This window comes from Lepidothrix coronata, unplaced genomic scaffold (assembly GCF_001604755.1).
Source record: "Lepidothrix coronata isolate B3197 unplaced genomic scaffold, Lepidothrix_coronata-1.0 Scaffold18, whole genome shotgun sequence".
Taxonomy (NCBI): Eukaryota; Metazoa; Chordata; class Aves; order Passeriformes; family Pipridae; genus Lepidothrix; species Lepidothrix coronata.
The window spans coordinates 1,065,483-1,086,868 of NW_016690198.1; the positions used below are offsets into that span (position 1 = coordinate 1,065,483).

General features: G+C 41.3%; 1 protein-coding gene across 6 annotated transcripts in view; it reads right to left on the minus strand.

The window, feature by feature from the left end:
• Window positions 1-21,386, minus strand: part of PCSK5 (proprotein convertase subtilisin/kexin type 5) — a 257,925-nt gene that overhangs the window by 145,476 nt on the left and 91,063 nt on the right. For all 6 annotated transcript variants that reach the window (XM_017807261.1, XM_017807263.1, XM_017807264.1 and 3 more), the window contains 2 exons: window positions 11,798-11,886; window positions 5,087-5,259 (listed from right to left, as the gene is read on the minus strand). In XM_017807261.1, the coding sequence (XP_017662750.1) occupies window positions 5,087-5,259; window positions 11,798-11,886 (262 nt within the window). The remainder of the gene's footprint in view (window positions 1-5,086; window positions 5,260-11,797; window positions 11,887-21,386) is intronic.

Consider the following 21,386-nt stretch of genomic DNA (forward strand, 5'->3'; position numbering starts at 1 on the left):
AGAAATATATCAGAAACAAAAATCGAAGGAGCAAAAGTATTTAAGCTGAGGCACAGTTTAGGCCTAGGAACAAAGGGACAGAAAACTGCACATGAGTAAATCCAGTTGCAACTTAGAAGAAAGTCTCTAACCAATAGATTAGTGATGGTTGTGAAATGGTTTCCCAACAAAAACAGAGAAAGCTACACGGTCATTTCCTGTCTTATATTCCTATGTTTCAATTTAATTTATCCAAGAGATCACTTGGCTGAAATCTGTAATTACTTGCATGTGGAGTTTTCTAACATCGTTAAGACGCCCCAGAAATACAGCAAAAGTGGAAAGAAAAATAAGAAACTTAGATGAGTAACTAGCTATACATTTTCAGTAGTGATGGTTGCCAGTGCCTTGCACAGCCATGGACGTAAGCCTTCAGTTAAGACTGGCTCTTTACAAAAGATGTACAGAAACCATAAATTAACAAATGAATCAGGAAAACAGAGATACTGATGAAGCAATAACTGGACGGAATTTTACTGATTGGACTTACAAGAAAGACAGGTCTACATGACAGATGTTAGAACTATGAATATTATTTCAAGCCAATGGTGCTATGTCTTGTGGCATCAGAAGGAATAAACACAATGTTAAAACATCATAGGACTTCTTCTAATTCTGGTTTATAATCAGCATCCACCTCTAGTACACAGCTGACAAAGTTTAACTCAGTATGTTGAAGTAAAAATATCATCATATGTTCAGACTTTGTATGAGAGATGCAATCAGGATACACAGTATATTTTCAAATCATATAAGAGAGAAATGCCAGGACCTAGCACTAGGTTACATCAGCATACTGGAAGACATATCTTCTGAAACCATCCCCCAAACACAGCACTAATTCTTCTGATTGATCTTCACCAAGTAGTTTTTTGCCAACTAATTGAAAATGTCCAAGAGGTCTTGTGCATACAAAATGTATCTACATATGATATATATGAGACATGCATACAGACAGATATGTGTTATTCAGTTTCAAACAGCAGCTGTACAAGATGAGTAAACACAATACACAGTTTTAAAAAATCTCATCTAAACCTCTGTGCATCACTTTAAATGTATTAAAGAACAGACATTTTGGAAAATACTTTGACACATTTGACTAGAAGTCTTCCTGAAGTGACTTCTGATTTTTGTAATGCAATTCTCTGGCAAAGCAAAACAGAATAACTCCACTTTGTGTAGGCAACACATCCTACTCAGAATGATGAAAAGATGTGATGGCAAGACAAATAAATTTAATAGAAACATCCGGGGTACAACACAGGGAGTATCACCTTTGTCTGGACACTTGCAAATGATGAGCAATCTCTTGCCACTTTTGGAGCAGAACCATATAGTAGTAGTAGTAGTAGTAGTAGTAGTAGTAGTAGTAGTAGTAGTAGTAGTAGTAGTAGTAGTAGTAGTAGTAATACTACTAACAACAACAATAAAATGTGAAATTATTTTTCTTAATTTCTCCTTTCCCTTTTTTTTGTTTTTCTTCCTCTCTCCTGCATGTGGGTTGGAGGCTTCTGTAGTGATTGTGAGACAGCCTTTCTGCTCCCAGCAAGCACTTTGAACACACTCTGCAGCCAAAGTTGGTGAAGCGAGACAGATGAGAAGGGGCAGTGAGGATGGGAGGCAAGGCATCAAGCTGAGTTTGCACAAGAGGTTCAGCCACACAGAATCTGGTCATTAATGTCCATCAAATATTTGGCTTGTGTCCAGCTTGCTTAACAGAATGGTGTCATGGCAATAAGATGAAGGCCTCTGTGCCAAAAGTTTCCACGTGGATTTCCCTTCCTCTCCACCCTCTTAGTTTATATTAAGGATGACCTGCCCTGTTGCTGATTTGTACTTTCTTATGGGTACTACAGAATGAACAAGCATGCAGCTGGTGAGATGTTTGGAGAGGTGACCTATTAGATTTTCTAAACCCTGCAACACAGAACATCCACAGGGGTCACGCGTCCAGAAACTTGACTATAAGGTCTTTGCCAAACAGCAGTGAGAGAACAAGTCTGAATATCTGAAATGCATTCCTCTCCAAGTGATGTTGACACTTATCCCAGAATAACAGGCTTATTTGTATGAATACAAATGAACCAGCCTGAATGCTGCACTGCAGAGCCATGAATCAGCAAGACCAAGTCCCTCAAGTGTGTATAGCATTGTACTTATAGACTGTGAGAGATACAGACAGGCATCTTAAAATCTAATGGTACTTTAAGATTTTATCTTTCTGAATCAAGGAAAGGCTTTTGTGTTCTCTCTTTTGTCCCAGATTCAGCACAGTCTTATTACATGATTTAACCATAATCATGTTTTGCAATGCTAAGCCTGTTTGTTCTTGAACAGAGGGGGAAATGTGATATTCAATATATTAATTCTGGATAGACCACCCTTTGTCAGATATTTTTTCAGGCATGTTCTGCATGATTACAATGGATTTTTTCTTAAGATTATTAGGTCTAATACTTCTAATACACTGGTATTGAAAACACAAGCCTTGAAAATTTTCCACCCTTATGGCTATACTATTTTCAAGAAAGGACCTTGTCAACTGAAAGCATGATATAAAGGGAGTTTTGTATCTGCACAGAAATTGTTTGGTAGTAGAGTCTCTAAGTTTTCTCTTTGAACTCAAGTATGCAAATTTAATAGAATTAAACAAAATACCCTTAGAGATTACACAAAATCATGGTACTTGAGACAGGTTTAAAAACTGGTTTCCTCTTCCTTTACCTTGATCCTGGGCAGAATTTTTAAAGCATATTTAACTTATGGGTTAGGCTGTCATTTAATAAACTCATTTACCCTGAGTAACCTTTCTTTAAATAGATTTTTCTATTTTAATTCAAGGCATATATTATCTCTGTGTAACTTTATAGAAAAACTATGCAGTCATCTTTGTTATTATCTGCAGGATTTGGAAAGAGTAATCATAATAGCTCAGCAGATTTCAAAATAATAATACTTATAAAACACTCCGCACGAGCTGCTAATTGGAATAATATGCATTTAAGATAAACCAGACATTTTTAAATGGATCCCAGTCTCTCAGCAAACTCAACAAAAAACAGTGACTCTTGCATCCATTTACTTAATGACTACAATAAATTAAATTAATAATTCAATTCACTTATACTTTACTCAAAGTTATTATTCAGCACTACCTTTGATTTTCCTAATTAAACAAGAGGGCATAATTTACTTTTCAGATGCTTTTAAAAATTCTTGATAATTCCCTCTGCTGTTCCATTTTAAAAATGTGATATACAGTTGTACATGTATACGCATAATAAATTAAGAATACTGATCTTGAAACTTCCTGTAGATCAGAAAGAAGGTTTTGTCAAAGTTTCCTGTACTGATCTTATTTTAATTTACACCACAGATGCTATCCTAGATGCTCAGTATATTCAGTTCAATATTTCTGAAAAAGGGAAGTCAAGATCTGGACACAACATAATAAGCATATTTGTCTCCCTATTATTATTGCACAGTTACTGTGCCTGCTTAGGGAAATCTATGTTTGGCTGTGTATCTAGTCACAACCTTGAACAACGATCTCATTTTATGAATATTTTATTAAAAAGGAAATTAATCTTTTCTTCTCCCAAAAAAGAAAACTAATCTTTTCTTCTCCCATTTGCCACCATCTTTTAAAATGACACAGCTTCTGACAGTGAAATGAAATATAGAAAAAATACCTTTGCCTGAACATGGGAAGGTACAGTTTATTAAAAAGAGAACAAGTTCATCTTGAAGTAATTTTTGGTCTGGAAACAGCCTATTAGGGAAGGTGGTAATTGCAACATACATTTACAATCTTTCAGTCTATATTATATTTTAAAGGATGAAAAATAGAGAGTAACCTTAAATGTTTTGCATTTCTTATCAGTACATTTTCATGTAAGCTTTAAAAAGAACTTCTATTTCTTGAGTAGAAATGAAAATGCGTTTGTAGTCAGAGTCAGACAAAATATCCAAATATGGAAATATTTAGGTCTACTCAACTCTTCATGGGCACCTACAGGCAGAATAAAATGCTGATAAAATGGAACAGAAAATAAATTGCAAAAATAATAATTTGACTTGCATTAAATATGACTTCTACTATTTCTCAAAAAAATATAGCATACTTTTTCCACACTGTTATCAGAAAAAGACTACCTCCGAATTTTAAAATTAAATACTGTGTTTCCACTATAGACCGGTACTTACTTAAAAGATATAGAACAATGGTAAAATTAAATTCATCTTGGTTCTGTAGGGTATCTTCTCATATTACCGCTAATAATAACAATGGAACAATAATGTTTGTAGGCAAGATTCATGTTCTTAGCAAATTATTCCACATTCTTGATTTATATCACATTTATTCCCAGCTTGAGTGCTTTGAGATTTCAATAAGGAAATGGCTGAGTCCTTCTGGTACAGAAATTCAGGCTGAACTTTTCACAGTTGTCTTCCCTACAGGAAATATGACATTTAAACTAACACATATACATGTTTAAACATAAAACTTTTTTGGACAAGTTCTCCTGCATTCTGCAGTTCCATTAGTGTCTCCTTAATCACAGTATTGTGAGTTCTCTGAGAAACATGGCTTTAGACTTTCTTTAGACCTCAACTTCTTATACTAAGAAATCAAGTGAAACAAATGAATGAAAGAAAGGAAAGAAGACAGAAAGAAAAGCAGTCAAAGGTTTTGCTTTAGAATTTCCTTACAACTCAGATTTGATGAGCTGGCACTGCTGTGCAAAGTAGCATTTTTCAGTCATCTTATTTTTGTAGAATTACATCACTACCTCAGAGTACTTTTAAGGACACTGACGATGATGTATTTCAGTTGAAAATGAACAGAGCTGATACCTCAGGACTGACTACCAGGTCACTATCAAAGGAAAATGCATTTTTAGTTTTATGCAAAGGAAGTTTTCTCTTTCTTTCAGAATCCTTTCCTTTTCCCTATGCTGTGCACTTGCACATACTGGGCACAAGTACCCTTTTACTTGCACATGAGAGCAGATCCAGGAGATGCACTTCGATGCAAACTTACCATTCTGATGCCATTCTCAAAGGCCTGACGTGCTAGAGAAGCAGGACCATCCACAGTCTTACCATCGTCATCAGGCCCCCAGCTGGCACTGTAAATGTGGATGTGCTGGGGATTAAGGCTTAGAGACTTTGCTTCTACCATATCTGTCACATCTCCATCCAGCATCCGTACACCTTCAGAACAAAAGATACAATGAACAGGACTGACCAACTCAGAATGTTTCTTATTTGTTTTCCCCGGGGAAAATTGTTGTGTATAACATTGGAATGAATGATTATAAGAATTTCTACTGTTGTTAGAGAAAAGAAGCAAAAAATCTGTTTTGATATATATTTTTCCATGGAAAAATATCTCTTGATCAACAAAATACAAAAAGGTTGAAATATTTTGGTCCTTCTTCATGTTTTAAAAATTATCTACATGTCATTTATCCATTATACAGCCTTCAAAGTTCCACAGCAGAGTTTTAGGCTAAAGAAAATTTAAAAAATACTTGAACCTTGAAATGTTTGCATGTGTCACTTAAAGATAACAAATTATTTTCTTTCTCGTTTTATACTGCATTGAACCGGCAGCCTCTACTTTGAGTCATTCACAGTTCTTACCATGTTAACAGATGTAATAAAAGGATCTCTACTGACAAATAACCTTGGGATTATTCCTTCATGTATGAGGCCACAAGGAAGAAACTGGGGAGAACTCTTGTTGTACACAACAAGTATCACACAGCGTAGCAAGACAACTACAGGAAGTTATGAATAAATATCTAACATTATTCAACCTGAAATTACAACATTGTGAATATCCTTCTCTTGCAGAAGCTGCTTTTTTAAGGTATAATCTGAAATTCTTGTGTTAAAAGAATCCATTCATGTGGCTTTGGACAAGTCAATGTGCCAGCACTTCTAAAGTGAAAGGCCTCATGACGTTTTAAGATTACTAGACTGAATAAAGTAGGTTAAAATCTGAAAACCGAGAAAGACTGGAAGTTGTTCTTTTGACTAAGTCTAACACTTTGACTACAGTTAAATCTGACAGATAAAACCACCAATGCCAGTTTTAACCTGAACAAGAAAAAGGACCTACATACAGTTAGTGTGACGTGATCAAAGGGAGGCTAAATATTAAATAAAAATTAAATATAACTGTGTTATAATACAGAGGAATTATTACTTCCAAAATGAACAAGCCAGATGCCATCCCCTTTAAAAGGCCACTGCTATTTACAGGCCAAATTTACATATTTTTAAATACAGACATATTTCACTTTGCTTATGAGCTCAGATTAAAGAAACTTTTCTTGTTTACCAAGACTTTAACTTCCAATTAACAAAAGGCATAGGGGTTGCTTTGTTGAAAGAGGACTTATCTTTTTCCTTACTCTACTTGACTCAAAAATGAAAAGTGATTGTATTTCTCAGTTCACACAAAAGCTGCCCATGTTTTGTGAGATAATAAACTTTTACAAACTGTGATCGGACTATGGATTTTATGAAAAAGATTCATTAAACCAGCTCTGGGATTCTAGTGGGTTTTTTTTTCTACATCAGAATAATCTAAGAAAATTAATGCTGGGTGGAAGTTGTGTTCTCAATTTCTTTAAAGCAAATTATTAATTATTAAACTATTAATAATTAAAAAATCAGTTCTAAATAAAGACAATAAAGGTACATTGGTTTTGAAAGAAGGAAAATAAAACTTTCCTTTATGTCTCTGTAACTGTGTAGCAAGTCTAAATGCTATATACAACTGGTGAACAGTAATTCCAAATTCTGCCACTGGCACCTGAATTAATTCACACCAGAATTTTTTTGCTGATGGTGAAGTGGTCTACTCTAAACCAACAGCGACAAGGCTGTGACTTAGGTGTTCTTCTCTCTGGCTAACAACGGACAGACACGCTTCAAAGCTGTTGGCCAAGATCAACTGTGTGAGGTTCCACAAGGCCAAGTGCCAGGTCCTGCCCCTGGGTCATAACAACCTCAGGCACCACTACAGGCTGGGGGAAGAGTGGCTGGAAAGCAGCCCAGGAAAAAGGACCTGGATGTGCTGGTCAACAGCCAGCTAAACGTGAGACAGCAGTGCAGCCAGGTGGCCAAGAAGGCCAATGGCATCCTGGCTTGTATCAAGAATGTGTGGCCAGGACTAGGGAAGTGATTGTACTTTTGTACTGGGCACTGGTGAGGCTGCATCTCAAATTCTGTATCCAATCCTGGGCCCTTCACTTCAAGAAAGATATCAAGATGCTGGAGCATGTCCAGAAATGGACAACAAAGCTGGTGATGGGCCTAGAGAGTAAGTCATACGAGGAATGACTGAGGGAGCTGGGGGTGTTTAGTCTGGATAAAAGGAGGCTCAGGGGAGACTTTATCACTCTCCACTATTGTCTGAAAGGAGGCTGTAGCAAGATAGGGGTTGCCCTCTTCTATCAGGCAACTAGTGACAGGATGAGAGGACACAGCCTCAAGCTGTGCCAGAAATGACTAGATGAGACACTAAGTGCTGTGGTCTAGTTGACTAGGTGGTGATCAGTCAAAGGTTGGACTCAGTGATCTTAAGAGCTCTTTTCCACCCTAAATGATTTTGTGATTCTATGAAAGATGACTTTGAATAACAGACATCTCACTGGCTATTTACAATGAAAATAATCTTCCTTCCTTTCTTCCTTCCTTCCTCCCTCTCTCCCTCCCTCTTCCCAATGTCTGTAGTACTTAATTCTGCTGATCAGGAAACCTTCATATTGCATTTGGCACGTGGTGATAGGGCAACAAAAGCTGTCCAGAAGGCAATTAAAAGACTGCATTTGCAGACTGTTCTGCCTAAGACTTTAGAGACCTGCAAACTCTTCCCAACATTTGCAGTAATTCCCAAATTATAAGTGGCATTTTACTCAGAACAAAATTTCAGTGAATCACAGAAAACATGCAAAACTGAGCTGAAAGCAAGTTTTCTTTTAAAATGCTTGTTTTTAATCAACATCTGCCTTAAACTTAAAGAAACAGCTAAACTAATTCCTCATCAACTGATGACAATATACACCTGTTGTGCCACAATTCAGTGTAACTGTTTTCCCATCAGGACTTGAGTCCAGCCAGGCAGTTAAGCACCCAAATCCCCACAGATGCTTTGCAATTTCCACAATCAGTTTGCAACAATAATAGCATGCTAACCAATCTTTCCTATAAAAAGTCTCACAAGCTCTGTACATGGTAACTTGTTTTGTGTGGTTACTGCAGAGAATAACTTTGAAAAAATGATCTAGCCCTTTAGTGCACTGGTTTGTCTTGTAGTAAAAGGGACTGCAGCTTAGCTAAGCAAAAACTTTCACAATTTTTTATAAGAAACTTGTCACAACCTGTAAAAAACTGAAGGTCCAGACTGTAATTTTACTCAAATTTTCTCTTCGGCAGATTACATCCTCACACCATTGTAAGAGAAAGCTTAGACTTTCTAAGAATCCTGGTTTTTACCTGTTTGTTGTCAGAAGTTTTTAAATGTTCAGAAATGAGAAAAGGAGGACAAACACATTTAGGAAAAAAGGGAACATTATTGATGGGTGCCTTGTTAACAACTTCCAATTATAAAGATCATTAATTGGATTTGTTCACCTGTCAGTATTTGATGGAACAGACTTTTTTCCCTTTTGCGTTATCTCCTTTGGATCCCTTATGTGTCCAGAGATGCTTTTTGGTTTGAAGTAAAAAATACTTATCTTGATGGAGGAAATTCAACATCACAACCTGTCAGCAGGTGCTCCTCTATGCAAGGAGAATGTAATTGTTTTACTTTAACTCTAGTTTCTTCTTCAAGAAAGCCCCAGGAGGGTCTTTAAATCCCTGGGAAACAAGCAAGCTGAATACTAGCATGATACAATTCGATATTTTTACTCTTTATCTGGCCTGTGGAGAGGAACACAACCATTGCACATTTAAATGTGTAGCTTATGGCTTTTCTGAGGCATACCAAATATAGGTCAGCAGCAGCAAAACTCTTAAGTAAATTCAGCTAGTGGAAGAGGAAGCTTAACATCAAGGCCATGCCAAAGCTGTTGCAAGTTGTGTGACTATTCCATTCACAAACGAACCTTCTCCAGAAGCCATCTCTTATCTCTATCAGTGCACTAAGTCTCTTCTGATTCTGGTTTGACAACTCAACAAATCTGATTTCATAGCTGCTGGGACATGGCGAAATGCCATGTCCACATGAGACAACCTGTTCATCTGCCATAAACTCACTCGCTTGACCAGTTCTGATTTTCTAAATCATTCTGACAGGGTAGTAGTTTTGTGCAGACAGGCTCTCCACCTGAGGGGAATTTTTTTTCCTGCGTCACTCTAACCTTATTGTTGTGGGTTGAAGTGGCTGGGTTTTTGGTAGCGGGGGTGGCTACGTAGGGTGGCTTTGGTTAGAAGCTGCTAGAAGTCTTCCTCCCAGTGATAGCTGGCTACAGGAGGGACTTCCTACTCCTGGCCAAGAGAGGCAATAATCACGCCTCTGTGATAACATATTTAAGAACAAGCTGTTGTGCATAAGAATTTTTTGAGCCAGGGGAGAGCTGACCAAAGCTCTCGGGTGGCTCCGCCGCCTCCCCCACAGCGAGAGCGGGGGAGGGTTGGGGGGAAGGTAGCGGCAGCCCAGCCCAGGCCTCTTGGCACCTAGCCTGGAGCAGGCACCGGTGGCCCCTGCAAAGGGGTGGCCGGGGCCGGGCCCGGGACAGGCGGCCCCATGGAGAGTGGCTCCCCAGCTCCCGGGCCTGCCCTGCGAGCAGCCCATGCTGGAGCCCGTCCTGCCCGAGGAGCCGAACAGCACCGTGAGCACCAAAGCCCCCAGGGTGAACTGTGAGGAGGGGTGGAGTGGGTGCCCTGCAGGCTAGGCCAGGGTGGCAGAGTGGCCCCTGCCGGCGGGCATTGCCCTCCCTTTCCCTCCCCGGGCGAGTCGAGCCGGACTGGGCTGGGGCGGCCCACCGCGGTGCAGCCAAGCCCATGCGGGAGCAGATGGATGCATGGAAGAAGGCTGTTACCCCCCGTGGAAGGCCCAGGATGGAGCAGACTCCTTCAAGAGACTTGTGGCCCGTGGAGAGGAAAATCAACGCCGGAGCAGGTTATTCCCGGGTAGGACTCGTGGCCCTGTGGGGGATCTACAACAGTACAGCGCATCCTATGAAGGACTGCATCCTATGAACGATGGAGAAGTGACTCTTGTGACAGTAAATATGGAAAAACTACTGCCTGAGGGATGGACCCACGTTGGAGAGGTCTGTCAAGGACTGTTACTCATGGGAGGGACCCCACGGAGCAGGGGAAGGACTCAAGAGTTATGCCCCTCCCTGTAACCCGTGGTGAAGACCAAGGTGAAACAGGCTGTCCCCCTGTAGCCCATGGAAGAGTGACCTACGGGACAGCAGATTTGGAAGAACTGTTGCCCAAAGGGTGGACTTGTCTCCCTGCACTGCTGCAGAGGGAGGAGGGAGAACATGGAAGGAAGGAGGGGTGGGTGGAAAGTGTGTTTAAGACTGTTTTATTTCTCACTCTTTAGATCTTATCCTATTAGTAATAATTTTTAGTATTAACCCAAGTTGAGTTTGTTTTGCCTGTGTGACTTCTCCCAGCTCAGAGCGACTTTAGCAGGTGCCTAGAATCCGGCCAAGGTCAACCCACAACACTTATGCTGGATCAGGTATTGTCTACCCTCTTGAAGCCAGCAGGAAAACAGAAAGCTGACATGAGGATGTTGATGTGTGCTTTGGCTAATTTGAAATGCAGATGTGCTCACATTTGATTTGGATCAAACTTGTACTGATCTAGTAGAGAACAGATGCAGTATTATTAATTGCAGAAACATGGCCTCAACTCTGCCTGCTCATATTTTTGAACTGTTCTCTGGTGTATATATAGGTAAACACGCTTCTGTTTTCACAGATGGGCTCTATTTTAGGCTCTATTTCAAAAATCAACAGTTAATGAGATTGAGCTACAGGTCTTCCTACTGAAAGCCAATATACCAATCCCATGACTTCATCTAAAGTTCAGGATAAAACTTCACTAGAAGTGTTACAACCTGTCACAGAGAGGCTACATCCTAGGAGACAAATAGATGACATCTTGATAATCATCACCACAAACTAAACTAAATATCTTTACTGAGCAGCCAATGACTATGAACTCACAGAAACCTCTTAGAACTCTTGGCTGAATGAACAAAAATGTGCGATTGAATCCTGTTTTCTAGGCAAAAATCTGATCATATAGAGGGATCAAAAGAACATTCTCTCCAACCACAGCCAAACAACACAATAATGCATTATGTTTTGACAGTGTTTTTTTGGAAACAATATGCAAGGCAATATTCCTGATGTGTGCATTTACTTATGGTTTGTCAAAGTTCACTGCTTAGAGCTCTGAATATGTGAGAAAACCCAAATGTCCTAATTCTGGGGTTTGTGTTTGCATCAAAATCCTCACCTTTCTATTTTTTTGGTTTGTACTGAGAGGCAGTGTTCCAGAGAGCACTGCAGAAGGGCCACTGCACACAAACTCCTTCAGTACTGATACTGAACAACAACTCCACAAATGAGCTTTACTTGCTAACACAGCTAGGTTTGTTGTCCATACAAATCTCCTTCTCTTGTTGAGAAGGGTCTGAATGCACCATTTATCACAAATGGCTCTTTGATTACTTTTTTTGTTTTTGGTGGGAGATTGTTTCACATACCTCCAATCTTGGCATTAAAGGCGATTCCTACTGTGCAGTGTGAGTTGTTTGCCGTGGCTGCCACTTCTCCAGCACAACGGGTTCCATGCCTGCAGTCAGACAAACATTTTTCCAAGTAAGCATAAACCACTGGGATTGAAGTCTTGGACTTTGGTTATTCTTAGACGCTAAATGCACAACTATCCACAATGTCTTGCACTACTCAAGCCCTTATAGCAATTTATACCTATGTTACAGTATTCCTCTGAACACATTTTAACATCATTACCACAATCACATTAAATTCTTCGTGCCTACTGGAAACACAAACACTTTATAATAAAGACATACAGTGATGATACATAATTCACAGCAACAGAGAGGAGTCTTAGATACCAGTTCTTGATTTTGAACCAGATCTTACATTTAGACAAAATGTTTGTCCAGCATTCGCTCACAACCACTTGTATTGCTAGTATGTGTATCTCCACCCAACCTCTAGCGGGTATACTCTTCCCCAGGGAAGATGAGATTGCACTAATGCCCACACTGTTGTTTAGAGATAAGCCTAAGACTGGCTGTATGCCAGGTATGCTCAAAGCTTCTGTATAGGCATGTCTTGCTTGTGCCTTGGGCCAACTCTGCAAGCCTGTTGTCTTTCTAGAAGCAGAAAAAATGCCTGAAGCACCCTTCACCAGTAGAGGTATACTATGGGCCTGGAAGCAGAGCTGGACTGCAAGTGTACAATCTCAAGAAGCTGCTGAAGGAAAACACAAAATCTCCAGTGTTTGCTCAGTCCCTTCCCCACTGTGCAAAGCCCCAGTGGTATGCCTTGCCCACCCCTGATCCATGCTCTCTACCAGGTGACAGTGGTCATCCATAAGGTCCCCATGGCAGGAAAGCAGTCCCTGCTTTTTGTGATTTTTGTGGCAACATGGGTTTCACAGTGTGTTTTCTACCAGTAAATCATGCCCTCACCCTTGTGCAGTTAAGCAGCTCCATTGCAGAAATGTGACACAAGCAAGAAGGAGCAGGCAGGGAACTTTAGAGATGTGCTGTGGAGAGGAGATACAGAGTTTCAGACCAGACAGGAAAAGAGATGGGGAGCTGATGAGACAAAGATATCAAGATAATATAAGGCTTCAGTACCCATAAAGAAAGAAGTTTAAAAAGTCAAAGCAAAAAATAAATAACAACATAGTAAGCTTTAGAGAAGGCTAACAAAGGTCAGTTGTGTACACAGGCACTCTTCTGCTGGTGCTGGTTGACAAACTGCTTACACACACATCTGGAGAACACAAGTGTGTTTGAAGTAAAGGTGATGCTTATTTAACAGACAAGAATCAGTGTTGCTTTCCCCTGGTAGAGCTTGTTTTGGGTAGAGTCACTCCTTATTTCGTTATTATTAGCATAACTTCTTCCCGCTATCTTTTTGAGACACTTAAATGGGAAACACTAAGATAACTTGTTTGGAATAGATTAATATAAAACAAGAAAAATAACAAATAGGCCTAGGAAAAAAAAGAGAGGAAACAAAAAAAATTAAGCAATGCTAAACTATTAGAATTTCAAAGAAGATCATTTCATTTATTAGACAAGTAAGATACACATAATCTATGAGAAAAGTGTAATCTTTATTCACAAAATCAAAGTGACAAGTTGCATACTGATAAATACTAAAGCTGGATAAAGGTTTCACAATTATATGTATATCTCAACTAATGTCCTATTTATCTGTCACAATTCATTATTTGGTCGCCAAACTTGACCAGAACATTTTTCAAGACTAAATTTGAAGCTTATTTTTCATATGAAGACTAATTTTAAAGCCTAATTCTTCTTCATTTGAAGAAAGCCTATTTGACTTTAATTGATAAACCAATGTCTTATCCATTTGCTGAATTGTTTTGAAAAGCCTGAAGTAAATAGCTTCAGTAAATAGCTCTGTGTTTGAAGTAGTGTCTTTTAAAAATGCATTAATATTTAAAGGAAAATGTCTGTCTTAAGAATTCTTTACAAGATCCAATTCCCAAACATCCCTTCTTCTTGTTAGGATTTTGTTGGGTGTCAATATAAGTTTTGAGGTGTTATCACTCAAATACCAAAGCACATACAACTACACTCTGGAAATATAGAAATACCTGCACACATCAGCTCAGTGCAGATAATTTATTAATAAATCATTCCCTGCCTGGTGAAATGCATGTGGCGAAGCTGCAGCTTCCCAGAGGGAGGTCGTATTGCCAAGAAATCCCTCATGGGTACCAAGTTTGAGAAGCAGTGATGGGAGGAAGGTTTTTCAGTAGAGAAAGTGGACAGATAGAAGCCACACTTGGAGGAGGGAGAGTTTCTGAAGAAGAATGGCAGAAACAGCTCAAACATCTCCTTGGTTCCAAGTACAGGGATACCTGCTACTTCGACAGCTACATCCAATGAGCCCTGGTTGAGAAGGTTAGATTTCCACTGTATCATCAAACACACTAGTCACCCCAGGACCAAGTACAGTGTGCAACACCACTTCTACTAACACCTGATGGGATGCCATTTTCTTTTTTGCACTGGAGTTAGCAGGGCTGATTGATAGAGCTTTAAACTAGATTGGAAGGAGGAAGGGGATAAAATCAGGCTTGCCAGTGATAATGCAATGGAACACCAAAATTTGAGGGACTTAGTGCTAGTGAGATCCTTCAGTCTGCTTCCCAATGTGTTGGCTACAATGAACTGCATTTGAAATGTTCCTAGCACTAACATATCCTGCATGAGAAACAAGCAAGAGGAGACAGAAGCTTTGACCCAGTCCAAGAGAGATGGCATCATTGACATAAGCAAAACCTTGTGGGATGAGTTCTGTGACTGAAGTACCATGGTGGATGGTTACAGGCTCTGCAGGATGGATAAGGAAGGGCAGGCAAGACAGGGTAGTAGTAGTGTATGTAATGGAAGGGCTGGAATGTATGGCGCCTGCAGTTGGAAATGCCACATGGAGAGCCTCGGCATGAGGACTAAGGGACAAACAAAGTTGATGTAATCGTGGAGGTCTACCATAAGCCAACCAGCCAGAATGATGACAGTGATGAGTTAAATCTTTAAGGAACTAAGGGACATCTCCAAATCGACTGCCTTGTCCTTATGGGGGACTTCAATTCCCAGATATTAACTGGGAATACCATACAGCTCGTACAAACAGGCCCAAAAGATTCCTAAAATACCTGTATGATAACTTCATGGTACAGGTACTAAGAGAGATGACTAGAAAAGCTGTCCTCCTTGATTTGTTGCTTTGATTTGATTTGTCAAAAGAGAGGGGGTCTTGATTTAAGTGGCAATAGGTGATCATTTTGGCCACAGAAACCATGCAGCAATCTCTGATAACAGGAGAGTGCCATCAAAACTTCAATCCTGGATATGAGGAAATCAGATTCAGGCTGCTTAAGGAAGTAGTCAGTAAGATTCCCTGGGAAAACGCTTTTGAAGGTGTTGGCATCCATCAGTGCTGGTCACTTTTTAAATACCACTGCCTAACAGAACAGGAGCAGGCGATTCCAAAATATCAGAAGTCAAGCAGACAAGGTAGAAAGTCAGCTTGACTGAGCAAGGATCTTCTTCCAGAATAAAGGCAAAGAAAGAAAGTGTATGGCCAGTGGAAGCAAGGTCAAATGACATGGGCGGAATAAAGAGATGCTGCTTGCCACTGTACAGAGAAAATTCATGTGGCCAAAGCTCAATTAGAGTTAAAGCTGGCCAATATTGTGGAGAAAATCAAAATCTTTTTTTAATATGTCAGTAGCAAAAGGCACTGCACAGAAATAACATTGGCCCGTTATACGGTAAGAAGAGTCTCACAAAAAGGGACATAGAAAAGGCAGAGATGTTTAATACTTTCTTCTCTTCTGTCTTTAACACTGATGATGCGCTGTTAATTGCATTCTACATTTAAAATGGAAATAAAAAAAGTTGTTTTATTAATTTCAAGGTCATATGTATAAAAGTGCACTTCTTACAATCACTTCCCACTGTATGAATTAATAATATATGAAACTTAATTTGTTTTTAATAGGTTATCTTTTATGGGTCCCTTAAGTAATAATTTGTCATGCTTTAGGAATGGTACTCCCCAACTCAGTGCTCTCACTAAGACTCTCCAAACCACACTGATGCTCTTGCTCCCCCGTTTTCCCCTCCCCTCCTTGCTGTGGCAGGATGAGAGGAGAATTGGAAAATTGCAAAATGCAAAGATCATGGGTTGAGATAAGAACAATTTATTGGAAACACTAATAAGAAAATGAACAGTATTAGCAACAATATTAATGAATAGAGGGTATAAGAAGAGTAACGATTCAGATGGAACGCTCCCCCTTCCCCTTGACACAATATCAGATGGCTCCCTCAACCATGTTTTCTTGACCAGAAGGAACTCCTCCCCTCTGGAAGACAGTCCCATTCCCCTGCCCCTGACAGTGATGTGAGGTGGTATAGAACAACCTCCGTATCCCAGACATGCCTCCTCCTGGCTGCTTCAAAAATTCACCCTGTCCTGGCCAGAACCAGGACATTATCCCAGAGCCTAAACGTTCCAACTATATACATTTATATACATATATACACAAGCACAGATATAATTTCCATAGTGAACTGCTGTTCCTCCAAGGTGTCTGCTGACTTTATTTAGTCCATGACTGTGGGTTCTATCCATCCTAGATGTCTTCTGGGGCTTCCAGGACGGCTGGTGTGCTGTCAGGAGGTTGTAAGCTGGATCAGGAGCTCACGACTGGTATATCTGGAGCAGTCCATACTCATTGTCCATGGTTATGGCATCCAGTGGCAGTGTCATTCAGCAACCAACAGTACAGAATTGAAAATTACAGACTGTTCTCCCCCAAAAATCAAATCCCCTTGAGGTACACATCATGTCTCCCCATCCATCTGTATTACCCACCAAGTGCACTCAAGTCCTTGAGCAAAACCAATCCCACATATGGGTCTGTCTTTGCTTGAGGCAGGTTTCCCTAACACAATCCTCAAGTGCACCATGGGGACTTAATCCCCTTCTATGGTATGTGGAGGTTTTGATTGGGCAGGGCCAGCTCTTATTGGTAGAGTCTCCAGTGTTATCTAACCAGGTGGCCTTTGCTAAATACAGATCTCAATGCTTGAAGGTCTCATTGCTTTCAATGTGGTTTTTAACAGTCCATTGTACCATTCAATTTTCCTAGAGATGAGTACATGATAGGGAATATGATACACCCACTCAATTCCATTTTCTCTGGCCCAGGTGTCTATGAGGCTATTTTTGAAATGAATCCAGCTGTCCAGCTCAATTCTTTCTGGGGTGCCATGTTGCCACAGAACCTGCTTTTCAAGGCTCCTGGCAGGGGTGTGACGCACAGGGTATGTCTCCAACCACCACTTTTACCATTGTAAGCATATACTGCTTGCCTTTGTGGGTTTGCAGAAGTGTGATACAATCAATCTTCCAGGCCTCCCCATATTTATATTTTGACCATTGTTCATCATACCCCAGAGGCTTAACCCACTTGGCCTGCTTGAGTGCAGCACGTTACAGAGTAATGCAAAACCTGGGAAATACTGTCACAAGCCCATCTGTTCATTGCACCTCTTCCCTGATGACCTGAGATGTCCTGGGCCAAACAAGCCAGAAATAATTCACCCTTATGTTACCAGTCCTGATCCACCTGAGACACTTTAGTCTTGACAGCCCGATCCACCTGTCCATTGTTGTGATTTTCTTCAGTAGCCCAACTCTTGGGAGTGCATCTACATGACATATTTTACAACCAACTTCTCTACCCAGGCAGCAATGCCTTGCCATAATTCAGCAGCCCAGATGGGTTTCCCTCTGCGCTGCTAATTCATCTTTTTCCATCCCCACAGAGCATTTGCTACCATCCGCGAGATGTAGAGATAGTAGAGATAGAACACCACCCATTTCTCTTGTTAAGTGGTATCTAAAGCCAACTGGACAGCTTTCAGCTCTGCAACTTGACTTGATCCTCCTTGTCGCTCAACAGCTTCTGTGACTCACTGTTAAGATTACATAGAGCATCAAAAATTCCATTTTTGATGTACCTCTACAATACAGTGGGAATTGCCAGTAAAGAGAGCTGATTACATGGTGAGGCCTCCTCAGCACGTGCCACCTTCTCCTCCTCCTCTTCTGATACTACCCTGAAATTTTTGCTTTTGGGCCAGTTTGTGATGACTTCCAAGATCCCTGAGTGACTGGGGTTTGCTATTTGAGCTCATTGCGTGATTATTGCGATCCACTTACTCCACATAGCATCAGTGGTATGTTGTGTGGAAGGGACTTTCCCTTTGAACATCCAGCCCAACACAGTTGGGGTGCCAGGAGGAGCTGTGCTTTGGTGCCATCACTTACGACGCAGCTCAAACCCCTTCATAAGCTGCCAGTATCTCTTCTTCAGTTGGAGTGTAACAGGTCTCAGATCCTTTGTATCCCCAATCCCAGAACCTCAGAGGTTGTCCTTGGGCCTCCACTGGTACTTTTTGCCAGAGACTCCAGGAAGGACCGTTCTCCCCAGCTGCAGTGTAGAGGACATTTTTCACATTTTGTCCTGTCCTGACTGATCCAAGGTCTTCTGCAAGAGCAATCTCTAGTTTAATTAATTCAAAATCTTGGTTTTGTTCAGGACCACACTTGAAATTACCTTCTTGTGGGTCACATGATAGAGAGGGCTTACAATCTGACTGTAATCTGGAATATGCACTCTCCGTAAACCCACAGTGCCTAGGAAAGCCTCTGTTTCCTTTTTGCTGCTTGCTGGGGAAATAGCTGCTGTTTTGTTGACCACATCTGTTGGAATCTGATGACATCCATCTTGCCACTTTACTCCTAAAATCTGAATTTCCTGGGAAGGTCCTTTGGCCTTACTTTGCTTTATGGCCAAACTGGCCTTCAGGAGGATCTGAATTATCTTCTACCCCTTTCTGAAAAACTTCCTTTGCTGTGTTGCCCCACACAATGATATCATCAATGTATTGCAAGTGTTCTGGAGCCTCACCCTTTTCCAGTGCAGTCTGGGTCAGTCCATGGCAAATAGTAGGGCTGTGTTTCCATCCTTTGGGCAGTCCTTTCCAAGCATACCGGACACCACACCAGCTGAAAGCAAAATGGTCTGCACTCTTGAAACCAAAGAATGGAGAAAAACGCATTAGCAATGTCAATGGTGGCACCACTTTGCTGCCTTGGACTCCAGCTTGTACTGAAGTTCCAGCACATCTCACACAGCAGCACTGAGTGGTGGTGTGACTTCCTTCATGCCATGACAGTCTACTGTCAGTCTCCACTCTCCACTGGACTTATGCACTGGCCATATGGGACTACTGAAGAGTGAGTGAGTCTTGCTGACTTCTCCCTGGCTCTCCATTTCATGAATCATCTCATGGATGGGGGTCACAGAGTCCCAGCTGGTGCAGTATTGTCAACAGTGCACTGCTGTGGTAGCGATCGCTACCCGTCGTTCTTTGGCCCTCAGCAGTGCCACAGCAGAAGAGTTCCCTGAGAGACCCAGAAAGGTATTCTGTTGTCTAATTTCCTCTGTCTCCACAGAAGCCATCCCAAAAGCCCAACAATGCCTTTTTGATCCTTGAAATACCCTCTCCTGATATAATCTATGCCAAGGCTACAACGGGGCCTCTGGGCCAGTCACAAGGGGGTGTTTTTGCCATTCATTCCCAGTCAGGCTCCCTTCAGCTTCCAGTACAGTCAGCTGTTGGGATTCCCCTGTCACCCCCAAAACAGAGATGGATTTTTCCCCTACAGATCTTGATGGCATCAGGGTACATCATCTGCCAGTGTCAACTAAAGCCTTTACTCTTGTGGGTCTGATGAGCCAGTCCAAAAGATCCAACCATTCCTTTCCTCCACCTGGCTGAAGGTAGGACCCTTCTAGTTCTGTTCATAGTATTTGTTGCTTGCTCCTTGTAAATAAGTAATGGACATCCCTTAAAGAGAATCAGAGGTAAAATCAGGCCTCCTATTCTGTGTGAGGACTTGCCCACTGAAACTGGAGTGGCATTTATGCTTTCCTGTGGTGGTTGCTCTTCCTTTCAACTCATGTGCCCATGCTGTTAGGGCAGAGGTGCGTTTTCCATCTCACTGCCTCATGTTGTCTCTTTGGTCATGCAGGTAATACCACAGGTTACTTTGTGGTTTGTACCCTCTCTCGATCAGGGGGTGCTTGCTCCCAATAGCAGAGACTGCAGTCCATACTGGTGGGGCATGAGACATTTCCTCTCTAACTTACTTCAGTCTTTCCAATCTGTCCGCAGTCTTGGACAGTCTTTCCACAGACAAGGTGCAGGCCGGTAGGGAGGAAAAGAGATTATCTTCATATTGCTAGAGCTGGGTAGTCACCTGACGCACTGCTCTCCTTCTTTCATTAACATCAATGCCAATGAGTTGGCACACGAAAATGGCACACTCCACAGGAACTTCTGCCACGTGGATTGTGTATGCTGGAACTCACCTGGATCTACAGGGGACTGCTTGTTATTTGGGCGCACTACTGGATTATCCTTGAGAGAGTACTCAGAGTTGACAGTCACCTCCAGAGCTGTCCGCTTCCCAATCCCCTTGTCAATGCCCATATCCTGAGACAAGGATCCCAATTGCCTGGCTTCACTACCATCTAGTTTCATATCATTGGCTGTGGCATCCCAGCATCGGAGCAGCCAGGTCACCAGGGGCTCTCTCTCAACCGGCAGCTGAAATATTCTCGCATACCTTGCAGCTCAAGGGCATAGGGATCAGGTGATTGGCTCTGCCTCCTTCTCCTGTTCTTAGGGCCCTTTTTCTTCTTCAGGCTTCACTTAGCAAACTGATCTGGTCTTGGATTTCTCCTTCTATATAGGGGCAACTGCTACCAGCATAGGTTGTTTCTTTGGTTCAGCTGCAGTTTGAGTGGTCATGGTCGCTGTTGATTTGCTTTCCTCCTCCTCTCACTGAGAGTGCTGTCCACTGACAAGCACAGAATCTGATAAATAGTAGTCAGAGCCCAGTATACTGTAGTAAGTTGCCTCTCTATGGAACTGCCATAGCATTCTCCTTGCAAATATTCTGTCACTTTATCAGGGTCCTGATAAAGGTCCTGATAGGGGTGAACTTTCAAGTGATTGGAGTGGAGAACTTCCTGCCAAACTGGCCAATTTTCTCCCACGTTCCATGTCATTCATGACTATCCACCTTCAGGGCAGATCTCTGAATAAGCTTCTTAGAAATCTTTCCTGTCTCTATACGTGGTGTGGACCACACTGAGGAGACCTGGAAGGCTTAGCAATAAGCACATGCTTTCCTTAACATCCAAAGGTAATTAAAGAATCTCAAAAGCCATTGTAATGGGCATGAAGGAAGAAAATGGGGTGAAAAGCTGGGGAAAATTATCCTCCTCTGTTCCCCCACCGAGTACAATTTTTATTGGACTCCCAAAGAGAGTGCCCAAGGTAAGAGTAGGAGAGCAACAGTGAATAGACATCCCAAATGACCCTCTCTGACCTTGATGTTATCATGTCATAAGCTGATATCACACAGTACAGTAATAAAAGAAGATGATGGAGAAGGAGAAGGAAAAGA